The sequence below is a fragment of the Centroberyx gerrardi genome, chromosome 6 (assembly GCF_048128805.1).
Source record: "Centroberyx gerrardi isolate f3 chromosome 6, fCenGer3.hap1.cur.20231027, whole genome shotgun sequence".
Lineage (NCBI taxonomy): Eukaryota > Metazoa > Chordata > Actinopteri > Beryciformes > Berycidae > Centroberyx > Centroberyx gerrardi.
Window position 1 is genome coordinate 26,766,689 of NC_136002.1, and position 15,467 is coordinate 26,782,155.

General features: G+C 42.3%; 1 protein-coding gene across 6 annotated transcripts in view; it reads left to right on the forward strand.

Moving 5' to 3' along the window:
* Window positions 1-15,467, forward strand: part of tenm4 (teneurin transmembrane protein 4) — a 114,046-nt gene that overhangs the window by 28,927 nt on the left and 69,652 nt on the right. For 2 of the 6 annotated variants that reach the window (XM_071917532.2, XM_071917536.2), the window contains 4 exons: window positions 5,899-6,148; window positions 8,052-8,126; window positions 8,363-8,461; window positions 9,349-9,584. In XM_071917532.2, the coding sequence (XP_071773633.1) occupies window positions 5,899-6,148; window positions 8,052-8,126; window positions 8,363-8,461; window positions 9,349-9,584 (660 nt within the window). The remainder of the gene's footprint in view (window positions 1-5,898; window positions 6,149-8,051; window positions 8,127-8,362; window positions 8,462-9,348; window positions 9,585-15,467) is intronic. The other 4 variants (XM_071917533.2, XM_071917535.2, XM_071917537.2 and 1 more) reach the window with 2 other exon arrangements.

The window sequence follows — 15,467 nt, forward strand, 5'->3', positions numbered from 1 at the left end:
GGTTAGGTTTTGTCCCAACATGTTGCAATTTTATTAGCGACTTGCATGGAATACAGTTGTTTTCAGTTTTGTACCTCATTTAGCATCCTCAGTGAGAAATGGTGTGATACAGTGTGTTATATACATCATACAACAGCTGTTTTTTCTCCTCCACTTAGTAATGAAGGTGAGCTTAAATTTGTTAGTATTCCAGAAGGTCTTTTTTCCCCCCTATTCCCATAGAGAGAGCCAGCGGAGGGCTGAGTGTTATCCCCACCATGTGTTGTTTGTGGTACCTGTTACCTCTCAAATGAGTTCGGGGAAGACAGCTAGTATTCCCGCATGGCTCTTCCCTTCAGACTTTTCTAATGGTGTAGGAAACAGCAGGGCCAGCTGAGAGAGCCAGCTTCAGGGAGCCAGGAGAGAGTACAGCTTCGCTGCCTTCATGACAAATTCTATTTGTATTTTTATAGACAAATGCTACTCAGCTGGAAATTTTGCTCCGATGATTAGCCATAGGGGTTGTAGTGGTAAGCAAGATTTAATGATTTATCTGGCTGGTGGATAGCTTTTGATTAATTCTGTATTGAATGGCTCACACCTCAGTGCTTTGATCGGGTGTCCGGGGCATGTCATATCACTTTATTACATCAGGTGTGACCATCGATGCTGTGGATTTTATCCACTGTCACCGTTTGGAAATAGACCCTCTGCCCGGACGCTGCACAGAGTGATGATTCAGTCAGTACCTAGGGTTTCTGCACAAGTAAACAGATGTGGCAGGGCCACAGAAAGTCAGTCATGTGTAGATGTCGACCAATTTAGGATTATTGGAGGGTTAAAATGCTGCTGCTTTTCAAATTTCTGTTATTTATGAATGTATTCAGAAGTTAGTTGACCACACATTATGACTGGCCGAGTGGCATTCCAGTAGTGCCAATATAACTGTAGACTGAATACAGGTATCACATCAGTTTCACTTTCTAAATGTAGCCATTCACCATTTGCACAGCACAGTGCCCATGACACTGCAGCAAGCTTACTTGACCGAGCTTACATTGATTGCTTTAACACTATTTGACTACTCCCAAACAGAATAATTACTTAACTCCTAACCACAGAAGTGCTTTGCTTGCTTTACCATCATGTAGCTAAGGTATCCAATGTGTAATATAGGCTGATCTCTCCCTTCACTGATTTACTGGTATACAGTAGTGAATTTTTCCATGACTTCTATTGCTGACTGTAGTCAGGCAGGGCAAACAAGCCAGCTGATGTGGAGGGTGAGATTTGCCGTTTGCAGGCTTATTTTTCAATCGTAGTATGGCATCATGATTGACAGCCTGAAGCTAAAAGTCACTGTTAACATGCTATATTGCAAAAATGTAGTGTAAGAAACAAGCTATGGGGTTTGTCACTAGCTGATCACTTACATTTTTCTGTATCCCTCTTGTGTAAGATGAGTTGTTTTCTCGTTTGCCAACTCAGCTAGTTGTTGCCTCTAGATCTAAATCAGTGCCATATTTAAAGGTACATGGTACTGTTATATAAAGGCATTAACATATATGAAACATAGGAAATGGGAAATTTCTTTCTCTTTATATGTATCTACACTATATTGGTGGTATTATTGTACATGAAGTACAGTACATGAAACTCTGGACAAATTACAATGGATTGTAATATTGTACTGTAGCTATCTGAAACCAGACAAGTCAGACAATTGTCTCCTAGCAATTCTAACATCCTGCCATTACATAGACGTTCCCGTTATCTCTCGGGGCGTGGGGTGGGGTCCCAGCTAATGAAGTGGATTTGCCTTAATTACTTCTCTAGGAATAGCGTCAGAAGGGCTTAACCAGTGCATACATCTGTTAGAAAGAAAAATGAAAAACCCACATTCCCCGACTGAATGGATATCTTGAGGCTTCTGTTTTGAATGCCATGTGAAAGTTTGGCTATTGTAGCAGAGTCCCCTTTCTCTGTCTCTCTGATAACAAATGAATCTCCCTTTCTTGCCAATTTCGTTGTGCAAAGCAGGTCAATAGAAAACCATTTATTTTTCCTGTCCTTTGGATAGTGGTGAATAATTGTTGCTGAATCACCACATCTGTTAGGGTGGAGTTGCCCTGCTCTTTGTCTCATGGACTGTCTTGTTTCTTGTCTTTCTGCTCATCTCCACAAAAATAAAACTGGCTACTTACCTGGCTGTCGAAGGGCTGCTGGTCGGACAAGGGCAAGCAAAGTCCGAAGTGGATGCAGTCAAGTAGTGAATGTAAATCATGATGCAGTGCTCTCCTCCTGCATTCTTTCTTTTTACAGCACCGTATTTTCTCTGCGGAATAAAACTTTAGCATTTTCTACTGGTCACACGATGGTGATTGCTCATACGCAAAAGTAGTAGAAACACTTTCTATGAAGACTGTAATGCATTAGCAGGGCAATACATGTACAAAAACGTTCATAATAATTTATGAGCAGATTTATTGACACATCCATTGTAGCAATATACATAAATTATAAAGCATTGTTATTGTGATTTGTAATACCAAAAGATAATATTACTCATAACACCAGACACATTAAACAGAGCACTGCTTTAAAATTGAACAGTATTGCAGATGCATTGGGGAACCTAATGCAATTGAGGACTGTTTTATGATATAATGTTTTAAGTTTTTCTACATTTAAGATCTTACAAAATTATTTGAAGCATAAAAAATGCAATGAAATGGTGAGAATAGAAAATATATTTAAAAAATGTATAAATCAGCTGAACAAAAGAGGAGACACTTTTCCTTGTACCATGAGAAATAATTCCAGGATAGTTATCAAGTGAAGGATAGATAAGTTAAGATGTGTCCCCATGTGATCCACTGGCCAAAAAAACAAAACAAAACAAAAAATGTTATTGTGTTATAAAATGTTAAAAGCTGTATTCTGAGTAAACCTGCATATCACTTAACTTATAGGTTATAATAATATTACTGAATTGTAAGTAACTTGCATTTTTAGACATTCATCCAGCATTATGACTGACTATGATTATAGCTTTTTATGAATGCACTTTTACCTGTATTGATACCCTTATAATGTATTACATATGGTCTTTAAAACAATGTTACCAAAGTTTGTTATCAGCCCCACATTTACCTGATTGCCATACGGAGTAAATTTTTTGTTTAGCGAGCAGTTAATGCATTCCAGCGCCGTGATGCATTTGTCCTTGTGATATATTTCTTCAACTATGTCTACCGCTGTCCCCGCATCTAATTAGCATAACCTTGTTAATGGCTTTAGGGATCAGGTACATTACCGAGCAGAAGGGAGGTCATCAACAATTCTGTGGTTTTACCTCGCACCGGTCTATTTTTCATTAGGATTGTGGTGTGCCTCTCCCAGTGTCTGAGAGGTGGGGCTAATTATGAGGGCAGCATTGTGTGAAAGTGTCTTCGTATGGAACCATCTGTCATTGCAACAGACAAATGATATAGCGCTCTCTCTAAAATGAAAAGGAATAAGAAGGTTTCTGTCAGCGGCTGATCCTACAATGACTGGCTGTAAAAAATGTGGACTATGTGGCTGTGAGCCAGGCTCAAAACTGAGTGAAAATTGGCGTTCTCTCCTCTGTTGAAGGCTAATGAAATGTACAGTATACAAATAGAAACGAGGTGAAACGCTATATCGGTGAGTATGTGTAAAATCGACGGGCTTCCTGTAAAGCACATGCCTGTTTAAAGGCTTACGGGAAGAGAGTTTAGCAGTTGCTGGAGGATTAAATGCCACACACTTGATTTTAGTCACTTGTTTGTCCTTGCTGTGCCATCCTTCAGCACTTCCCACATGAACACAATGGGCTCTCTCTCTGCACTGTCACTTGAAATCTGCTGTTAAACTGAGGTTGTATTAACCCTGTCCCATAATGCTTCGAGCCCTGAAGCTTAACGCCGCTGCTTTGTTCTCAGCTCAGCTAGTTTTGTACCTGCATAGTTTGTTTACCGGACTAGCTTGACGGACACATGTTGATATTGCAAGGAACTTTACGTCCCTGACCAAAAAAATCTGAAATGGCCCCGAGCGTCTCGACTGGCCCAAGTGGGTACTGCTTTAATGAATGAGCTGATGATACAAAATAAGCCTTCGGCGTGTCTATATTTTACTCCCTCTGCTGTAAATTGGCAATTTAGTGTTGTGGATATCTGTGAAATAAAGGAGGCTTGCTGTTATAAAGAAACGCCACTCTTTCACTTTGTGTAAAGCCAGGAGTTCATTGATTGATGAATGGCTTAGCAGACGTGGAAATAAATGGATACAGAGTGCACAAGGACATCGGTCTTTTATCTTGTGAAGTGCTGGGAGTATCAAATCGTGCATATAAGACCACTGGGTACAATCTGATCTTGTAGACCTCATATCTAAAAACCCCCAGATGCAAAGTGACAACGGAGCTGGTAAAAGACCTGATGAAACAAAGAAAGGGTTTTTGGCTGCTAAAGACAGCACTTGACCGCTGGAATGAGTTCCCAAAGAGGTTGACGGCGCCAAATCTTGGCAGTTGATAATGACAGATTGTTACCAAAAGAGAAAGCTAACGTTTGTGTATAATACCAAGGATGGGAGGGCTGGTCAGCGAGTACAACCATATTACTGTATACTGTTGACAGTGAAGGGCAGCGCCGGAGCACATGAATGCGAAGCGAAGCCAGGTATCTGTCTATCTACCAGGGCAGCGCTTTATTTATTTTAGATGCTGTTATTTGGATTTTTATTTGCGTTGTTTAAAACTATCCTTACAGTTTCTACACCAGCATTTTATAATTTTGTTTTTTAAGAAAGAAGCCAAATGTCTTGTGATTGATATGATAAATTTGTTTTTAAGTAATTGAAGCATATTACAGTACTGTTTATGAAGTATTCATCTTTTTAATAATTATCGAGATAATATTGACTATCGAGATAATGTTGGTCAAGATAACCGTACTATGACATTTTCAGGCTTATTTATGAGTGGATGTTTGCCAGTTCAAATCTTCAATTGGCTGGGAAAATCTGGGTGGGGAAAGTAAACAAGAAACACTCTCCTCTCCCTCAACAGCTACTGATGAGGTGTCCTTGAGCAATGCAGTCAATCCCAGTTGCTCCAGTGGAGCTGCTCATGGCCAACAATGGAAGAAAAATTTTGCACGAGGCAGCTTCCAGAAAATCTGTGAGAGTGTGAAGCAGGGCATGCATGCTCAGACAACCTTCTCTCGCTAAATAAACGCAAAAAAAAAAAATCTGTCAGTTTCACAAACAGGCCGACACGTAGCTCTCTTTACACAAGGACTAGTGTCTGGTCTGAGTAAACTGTCACAGGTCGCTATGGGAGGCAGAGAGCACACTCTGGTAGAGACCAGTTGGGAGAAGCAATGAGCAGAGAGAGAGAGAGGGAGGGTTTTGTTCAGAATGGTTGACGTAGTCGCTCTGCAGCTCTTCAGTAATCAGACTCTTCGGTGTAGGTGCTACTTTATGTGCTGCTGGTGAAGCCGTGGCTAATCATCCATCCGGCAGGACAGTGAGGCAGAGAGAGTAAAATAACACCACAGAGGATTGACTGAGCAATGGCTTTATCTGAACCTTGCAGCACACACACACACACACACACGCTCACACACACACACACAAACCTTTTGGAGTGTGCAACCTCTGGGGACCTACCGCACTTCTGAAACTCTGTGTTAGCGAACAAACGGTGAATGTGGGTGTCTTTGATGGTGCTTCCAAAGGTAACCATTTTTCTCACAGGATTCAAAAGTGACGCAAAACGAACATGAAATGAGTGGAATCATTCTTTTAAAAAGTTCTCTAACGTGTTGTTTTGGTTTTTTTTGTGTGTTTTTTTTTCTCTCTCTCTCTCTCTCTCTCCTCCATCGCTTTCAGACGGAGCGTTTCAAAACCACTCTCGGCTGCGGACGCCTCCTCTACCGCTCTCCCACTCCCACTCACCCAATCATCAGCACCATGCGGCCTCCATTAACTCCCTAAACAGGGCCAACTACACACCGCGGAGCAACCCAAGTCCCGCGCCCACAGACAGCTCTGTTCCTCCTGAGGGTCCCGCCAGCGGTCAAGACTCCGGCAGCACACAGGACAACTGGCTACTCAACAGCAACATCCCCCTGGAAACAAGGTACTGCGCAACTTGTCTCCCCGATGATGTATAGTGATGCTGGCATCTAGAAGACCGAGCTTGAGCCGGTGCCATCGAATGCAGCTTTCCATGCTGTCTGCTCCATATTAAATTACCATAGTGCTAACGAGGAGCAAAGCAATAAAATGGGGAATATCCTGCTAGGGGCAAAAGGCCTAGATTTGTGTCGGAACATGATTTTGTGGTAAACAAGAGAAAAGTGCTGTTTGTTGGTTCTCGTCTAAGGTTAGCGATCCTAACAGTGCAAACGCTATTGGATTTCACCGGCAGAGTAATTATAATCATGTTGGATATGAAACAGCTCTTGTGAAATTACATTCAGGCTCCCGTGAGCAGGCCGCATGGCTCCTCCACTTCAGCCCTGAGTTTTATTTATTTCATATCAATCAGTATTCAATTCTCCAGCACATTTCTCAATAGGAGGCCCTTGTGTGAAGTAGATCTGTCAAGTGTTATTGTAGCGAGTATCTGTTGATATTTCTTTGGCTGGTCTTAATACAAGCCACTGTGGAATCAAGAATGCCAATCCAGAATCATCTCAAACCTCCTAATGATCACATTGCTCTGCTAGCGGTGGAAGAACTCCCCAAAAAAGAAACGCAACTTCTCGATGTGACAAAATTGCCTGCCGAGCAACTTTAAATCAGCAGTCGTGCCGTAGCTTTGGTTTTGGTGGAAATCATACGAGTAGAAAAGGCTTGTCTCTTTATTTTGAGGATTTCATTATCAGCATCTATTCAAAATAATTCAATTAAGAACTTTAAATCACAGTATCAGTTAAAATTAGTTGCCACCAATGAAACCGTTGTTGACAGGAGAATAGCTAACTTAATTTGGCACGGCTAAACAACCAGCCGTGAACAGAATTACTGTCTCTTCCTCCAGTTTTTGCGAGACGGTTCAGTCAACAGGAAAATGAGCACTAATTTCAGTGGGTAGAAGGACAGTTAGTGGCGTAATGAATGATTAAACGTCATACAGCTCCAAAGTTAATCCCACACAGGTATCCCCAGTGGAGCAGAAAAACAGATGGCGAAGAGAGTGGATTTGCAACAGGCAAGAGCGCTGCTGAAACCACATATGTACTGTATATCACCTATTGCCGGGGAAAAAAAAAGATCAATTATTAGAATTCCACTGATAAAATTTAAACCATTAGTAATATCCACACGGACCCTGAAATATTAAATGTCACTTTTACTTAGTTAATAGCATTATAATGGCCCTCTCTCCGCACTTTTGTGGAATTGAATGGCCCTGATAAATCCTGCACCGGTAGGTCTTATCCCGGCCCGCCACTGGAGGGATGCCAGCCGTTAGTCGTCTCTCTCCAGCTTCACCACTTTCCTTTAGACTTTCTGCCAGGCGTCGCTCTCTCTCTTCATTAAAAGTTGCATTCTTCCCCTCCAGAGCACAAGCTTGTGAGACAATAAACAGACTTTGCTACAGGCCTTGGGGGGGGCAGGGACCAGAAACAAGGCTTTTCTCTTGTACCGTTGAACGTGTTCAGCCTGCCCATTGCATGTGGACAGTTCATTTCTCCATTGCATTGCCGCAGTCTCCCCTTATGGAACAGAGCTCTCATGGGGGGGAGTGCATTATGGGAGAAATGAGACACGTGCCTCTACAAACTGTGAACTGCGGATGTGTTATTTTTTATTCTATGGACTGTTACAACCGTTAAAGCAAGAAAACCCAAAACGGTACTTAAGGATGCTATCAAAAATGACAAGTGTCAAGTAAATGTGCAACTGAAAATACAATAAAAATCTGAAAAACAAGTGCTTATTTTTTTGCACTTGTCCAGAATTATTGTTAGAAACCTTAAGGCCGTTTTTTGTAAGTGATGCATTGTTCGTTTCTTCCAATCACAACCTTAAAGGAGCCAGAATACTCTAATGTTTATCAGAGAAGAGCAAGACGCTTGCAGAGAAGGGCAGGGCTCGTACAAAACAAGGTATGGCAGCGCCCAAACGTGAGGGGGCGAGAGAGCTAGATGTTATTTGTCTCACACCTTTGTAGAAGTAGTTCCATAAGGGCCTTGATTTGTTTGTCCCGTGCTGTCCCTCTTGATCCCCATTTGTCAGTTGTTGTTAATGTTGCTTGGTGATCACATACTGTGTTGGCATTTCTGTGTTCCTTGCACGCACATCTCACACTAGCTTCATTATCCATCTTTCCACCTGTGTGTAGAAACATAGCAAAGCAGACATTCCTAGAGACTTTACAGGACAACCTCATTGAGATGGACATTCTGGCGTCGGCACGCCGCGATGCCGCGTACAACGACGGGTATGTTGCATGTTTGCTATCTGGCTCACGCTATCAGAATCTGCTTTGCCATGAAAACATTGTGATGCCTGCTCTGTTTTTCCATCAAACGTCCTCTGTTTAGAGATGCCGTCAATCATCAAAGTCTGTCTCCTGCATTGCCAAAATCTGCTCTATATCCGTGCCTACCCTATTAAATACAACTAACAATTCGCATTATGTCATATCGCCATGTCATATTGCTTTTGATAAATGTGGCCATTTTATGAGTCATTGTTACCATGTCGTTTCCTACGGCAACAACTGGATATGTCAAGAGATTTGTCCCGATCTTTATAAATAAAGAATGGTTTCAGTGACTTTCCACATCGCACATTGAAATGTGACATTCAATCACATTCTTGTCACTGTCGCTCCAGAGCTTCCTGTAAACTTGTCAGTAAAAGAGGCTTGACAACAGTGCCACTGCCACTGCCTCTCTGATGGGCTGATCATAAGGCACTTGAGCATGCAGCTCTACACATGTTTTCTAAGAAAACCAGCCATGTTCTTCAAGGGCGAATAAATCTCCTCAACCCCATGCTGCAGCTATATATATCTCTGTCCTCTGGATAGCTCTGACACAGTGAATTACTATTCACCATGCTGGCATGAATTAACAAGGGCCCGCTGTGGTCACTAGTCCTGTAAATTAGATTTCATATTGATTCACAATTTCGATTGGACAAAACCCAATATGCTTTAGTATTCTCACTAACCTAGCAGAAGCGTGACTATGGTAACAGTATTGAATGTGCTTGGAGACAGAATTTCTTACCAGCAGAAGGGACTGCACTCCATGACACTTACACACGATGCTGACTGTTTTTATTGAGGCCGTTTCACGAAGAGAACGTTTCCTTTTCCAGACACTTCCTGTTCAAGCCAGGTGGAACGTCACCGATGTATTGCACGACATCGCCGGGATACCCTTTGACCTCCAGCACGGTCTACTCGCCTCCCCCCCGCCCTCTGCCTCGCAACACCTTCTCTCGGCCCGCCTTCAGCCTGAAGAAGCCCTATAAGCACTGCAACTGGAAATGTGCTGCTCTCAGTGCCATCCTCATCTCAGTAACGCTGGTGTTCCTGTTGGCCTACTTCATCGGTGAGTCACCTCTGATGCTCTCACGCACCGGGGCAGGCACCTCCGCCTTACCTCCCCCCCAAACCCCACCCCCCACTTTACTGCAGACACAGGGAGAAAAGTCCATGCTCCATTGTGTTTCCGCTATTATCCATTTTAATAGTGTTGAATCTGCACTCTCCGCCACATATGAGCAGGGTTATATAGGGACTCGAAGATTGACTCTTCGCCCGCACACCTCATTCGAAATAACATTATCATTCATAGATTGGGTTGACTGAGTCTGCAGAGACGGGCAAGCCGGATTCTTGCTCTTGTGATTAGGTCAGATAGGGAAAGAATTAAAAAGATGGAGCACATCAGCTATCACACAAGAGAATATTCATCCTATTTGAGTCAGAGGCCCCTGACCAGCATAACCAGGTCCCAGCTGGTTGTGGACCATCAGCTGTGATATTTGACTTATGCTATTAGATATGCTATTAGAGTTGTGCTCTTTCCAACTGGTGCCACTCCCTAAGGAAATGATATTCATATCTGGCAGTATAGTGCCTCATTTGTGTGTGTGATCTGTATACAAGACTGTTTCCACTACATTTCACAAATGGATTGTCAAAATGCATTTTACATCAGACAGCAGTTGATAAAAACACACAAAAAAAGAAACCAATACATTTTAGAGGAAATTAAAGGTATTAAAGGTTTTATTTATTTTTCTTGGCGACATCTTTGGTGCTTAGCGCTCATTGCTGTGGTGTTTTTGCACTGCACTTCTCAGAAATCACTTGTCAAACAGTGTTGCCAGTACCTGTAATGTGTTTTTCCTTGGATTTTCTGTTGGTGGAGTTTGAGTTTCTGTAGGAAGCGCTCTTTTCTTTGTCTGTTCAGCATGGTGGCTATTGCTGCTCACGCTATACCCAGTTCTTAGTTTTATTTCTTTCAAGTAAGCTGCTGTTGCTGCCGGTAGCGTGAAACGCATCACTTCTTGTGTGCCAGAGGGTTTTTTTCACTGGAAAAAGAAATACCTAACACCGAATGTTCAGAACAGCAAACGTGACAGCTCTCATGAACTGAGTATAGGTTGAATCACTATTGTGTTATATCAATCGGTGTAGCAAAGTAGCAAAACAGACCTTTATTTATATGAAAACACTGCAGATTATTACTTATAAGAAAGAAACACAGAGCAGTTAGTAGCAACAGGGTTTGGAGCAGGTGTGGGAAGTGAGTCCAGTATGTGGGGTGAGGTCCATTCCAGTGTAGTGAGGAGAGCATGTGTTGACTGATTTGGTGCTATGAACTTGGCCAAAAGAGTGGGTGAGTTGTTGATGAAGAAATGATGAACAGGACCAGAGTAGGGAGGAGGAACAACATACAGCACATTTTCAAGGAATAAGTGACAGGATTTGGGGCATAGGGCTTCTGTAGAGCAGTGAGAGGAGAGGAGAGAGAGAAATGTAATGTCAGTGCAAGGTATGTTTTAGGTCAGGATTTAAAAATTGACAGTTTCCAACTCCCTTTCATGGATAGACAGGCTCTACATGAAAAAAACCCAACTGCCAGCAGCACATTTTTGATCCAAGGAATGGGACTACAGCATTGTCCATTCTTACAAAATCAAATGCAGGAGACGATGCACAGCTCTATTTCATATATTTTACCATATAATATAGGCTACATTTGATTGGCATTTGAGTACCTGTTTAACATATAAATGGTTACACAGTTAAATTCAGCCTCGCACGGAAAAAGAAATGGAGTTTTTCAAATGGAGGGATGGTGAGAACACTGTAGCTCATTTGTATGAAGTCAATGAAAGAGCAGCCAGATCCTCCTGCAAGGTCTTCATCAGTGAGAAAAATGGATTCTCCATCGAAGACATTTGTTATACATATGCATTATGGCGTAACAATCATGAAGCTATCGTTTCTGCTCCTGCCCAAGGCCAAACGAACTAAAATCTGATTATTCATTTTTTTTGTCACCAGAATCATTTAAATTGTTTCATTTGAGATTCCCGAGAAAAAAAAAAAAGAATCAGCTGGTTGCTGCTCATGGTGATGCTCTATGCGAGAGAGTGATACAACAATTTTAAATCAGCGAGGATGGGAGGGGACAAGTCCTGGTTTGGGTTGTTTTGGCATCAACAGTGTGGTTTGGCTGTAGATGTAGTCTAGATGCATGACTAGTGTTTGTGACCTGGCCAAGTGCCAGAGAGCCCCATCAGCCTGATAGTGCTTAATCACACTGTGTAATTACACCCCGCAAAACTCAGACCATCTCCCGGTGCACCACAAGTAAACATGTTGGAGACCAAACCTCACCCTAAGATCGGAATTTCCAATCAAGAACGAGGGCCATATTTAATTAAATGCTGATGAGAAAATATATTTAATTTCAAGTGCAATTAATTATTGAGGCCTGTAATTGGAAACTCTGGGTGAGATGTCTAATGAACCCAATTACGCCTCATGACAGATGTTTTGACTTGCAGCATGGTTTTATTCGGCGCAGCCTTGTAAATCTGCACATTTTGAAGTGCAAAAAGGTTGGGGGGGGGGTTTAACGCGGCACTATTTTCTCTGTGGTCGCTCGCTCATTAGCACATTTGTTATATGTTCGCCATTTTAAGGTCATCAGTATCCTCCTGTGTTCACTTCCATTCACACTGGGTATCCAGCCAAGGACAAAGAGGTTGGGCCCCAGAAAAAAATTCACTGCATGAGCATCCAACCCAGAAAAGGCTGCAACACAGACTTCACCTGTGTTTCTGCCTGTTAGCACTCCAGAATCACACTCCGTTCTTTGATGTTTTGCTTTCGTTATTATTTTGCAGTATCTAGTTTTGTCAATACCGATGTGATTCCAAAGGAAAAAAGTGCCCAACCGATTTATTTCTGTTCTTAAGGTGTATTCTTTGGTGGCATGGTAGTGTTTGTATATAGGCTTCCCTCTGTGGCACTGAGTGACAGATCGTCAGGCTGTGCTGTTCGAGAACTGATTCTCGATCTGTACAGGTAGTTCAAAGCAAATGAGAAATTGTTCTGTGCTTTTGATATACTGACCGGTATGCTTTCTCATTGTTTTTATCTCTAAAATTCACCCAATTCTGACTGCAGGGATACTAGGAGAAACACACCCTGATGCATCATGCAGTCACCCAAAGCACAAACACGAAACTCAAAAGTGCAAAAGGCCATCTGGATTGCTGACGCACTGAAAATGAAAACACCAACTACATTTGCAATTCCAATCTTGTGCATTTGAAATCCCCAAACTGATACCCTGTCAGTTTTTCATTATGCTTCATTAGTGTTTTTACAGGGTTTTATTTTTAGAGAAATACAGCATGTCAGTGGTGCTATGTGCTAAAAACAGTTTGGCAGTTACTTGCCTCAACAAATTTGAATTTGTATTCATGTGCAAATCAAAGTTCACCACGACATGAGATTGCAAAAAAAGTGGTGGTTTACACCATAGACTGCCAGTGTAAGAGAGGTGTAAAAGCAATTAGGTGAAAAATGAGCAACTGATGGCTGCCACATTCAACACTCGTTCATTGAAGTGTCTAAAAAAGATTAATTAGCCATATGGTTACTAATGTGCACAGCCCACTCACTGACAGATGAGTGAGGATACATTTTTCACACTAGCGCATACTATATTTCTTACTGGCTGAATTTTTTTGGAAATACCTCATGATAGTTTGTCTTCTTTTTTAGATATTACACAGTATGGATGGTTTTGACCAGTAAGACAAGAAAAAAAGTCTCTCTTCATCATAGCTTCCCTTGAAGTGTATACTAGTTGGAAAGTGCTGTTGAGATCAGAGGATAGAAGCACAGGACCGTTGGCAGATCACCCACAGCAATGGGTGCAGCATTCCTCAGATTGGCTGAGAAGTCTTCTGCTACAGTACTTCTGTTCCCTAATTGGCACATGGCGTGACCCAACTTCCTGCCAAGAGATAAGCGAAAGGAGGGCACAACATGTGCTCAGGACAAAATGGGCAATGCTACGAAGTGCAGTACTCTTGACAGGTCAGTGGCATTGCTGGAACACAGACACAGCTTGTCTGTGCCAGTGGCCCTCTCATTAGAAGCACCTTGTTATTCCTACAACCTGTCTTCATTTAGTAGCCAATTCTAGCCGCCTTCTCAGTGTCTCTGCACACTGTCTCTGCAAAGTTTGAGAAGCTAGCAAAACAATTTTCAGGAGGCTCTTCACTGGCCCAGGTCCAACGCTCTGCATATCATAGATACCAAGGAGGCGCCCGAGTAAATCTTTAAGGGGGGAAAGGCTCTCCAACTCATTTTCCATTAGAGGCCTTGGGGAAGGCTGGGATGAAGAACGGGGCCCACAAAGAAGTGATTACTAGGACACTTGGAACAACACTCTGTCTGGTGCCTTTGATGCGATTGTTTTGCCAGCAACATACACTGACTCTGTTTCTGTTTCTCCAGTCAGTGTAGAGCTACAAATCAAAAGGAATGTCTCTTCTGGAGCTTACAAAATGACAACCCAAACCATCTGTCTCTTCACTGGTTGTGTCTTCCACTGATACAGTCAATTCCACAGGCGCTGGAAGGACAGGGGACAGATGGCAGTTTTGTTGTTGAATTTATATCATCTTATGGGATGTTTGCATTGTGTTTTACCATCTTTGATAACCACACTGTTGCACACTCATCTTGCTCGTCTTGTATGAAGAAACCATCAAGCTAGTTGAACAAACATGTTGCATTGTTCATCTAGTGTGCATCATGAAAAGATAAAATTTACTCTTTGCATGTTTTGTACATTCAGTAATTTAGAAAGTCTCATAATCTTGGGCCAGCTATTTAGAGAGATCTGAATGGAGGAACTAGGCAGGGTGGCGCTCTCTAATATCCATATTTGATGGAAGAGTTTCCACAGGGAGAAACTTGATGTATTCCATTCATCACAAACCATAGCTTGGTTTGATCTGCAGCTTGTCAGATTCAAATGACGGTTTCGGCCAATTTGAAGTTAATAGCCGAGCCTGGGCAAGCAAACCTCGTCTTATTCTTGGGGGATCGCTGATGGTTGTGATGCAGAGAGAATTAATACCATATCCATGGCTTGATGAAGCAATTTAGGGTGTTAATTTTCGTTTTTGATTCTGATTAAGAGCTTTTTCAAGTGTTTCCATAAAGAATTTACTCTTTGTAAACACCGGGTGCATGAACCACAACATATTTGAAGTGGCTCAAAAGTGCCACTTCAAATATGTGCGAGTTGGAGCATCCCTGAGCTCCCCAGGGTGCTGCCACATTGAAGGCACGGTCCCTCGATGTTTTGAGCCTAGCTTTGTGGGAATCAAAAGATTGGCCTTAGCAGACCTGAGATTGCAGGAGGTGGTGTAGCTCCTAAGGAGGGAGGTGGTATATCATGGAGCAGTGCCATCAAGTGTTTGTAGATTGTCAATGAACAAATTCGGTTTTAAGGGCCCATTCATGTAAAGCATGTTTGGGGTGGTTTATTTGAACTCTTTAGTTTGGTTTGTTAAAAAATGCGGGTCTCAGTCCTACTGTGATGTGGTTCATTAGGAGTGAGAATGCAATCCAAACTAGGGCTGGGTATCGGTACTCGATACCTTTAAGGTATCGACCGAAATAACCCAGTACCAAGTAGTATCGAAACTTCTCCAGTCAAACAATACCTGCATTCGATACTTTTTGTACACAGATCTAGAAAAAAATGACTATTTGTATGGTTTTGCTCGCAGCCAATCACCGCAAGCGTTCTTCGATTTAATGTGATGTGTGATTGGCCCACTACCACAGCAGCTACAACCCATACAGTCTGTGGTGAAGTCGAGTGCGGTGTATGTGACGGAGTTGGCAGTTCAGCGTGCCGAGATGCCACCAAAACGTAAAAAAA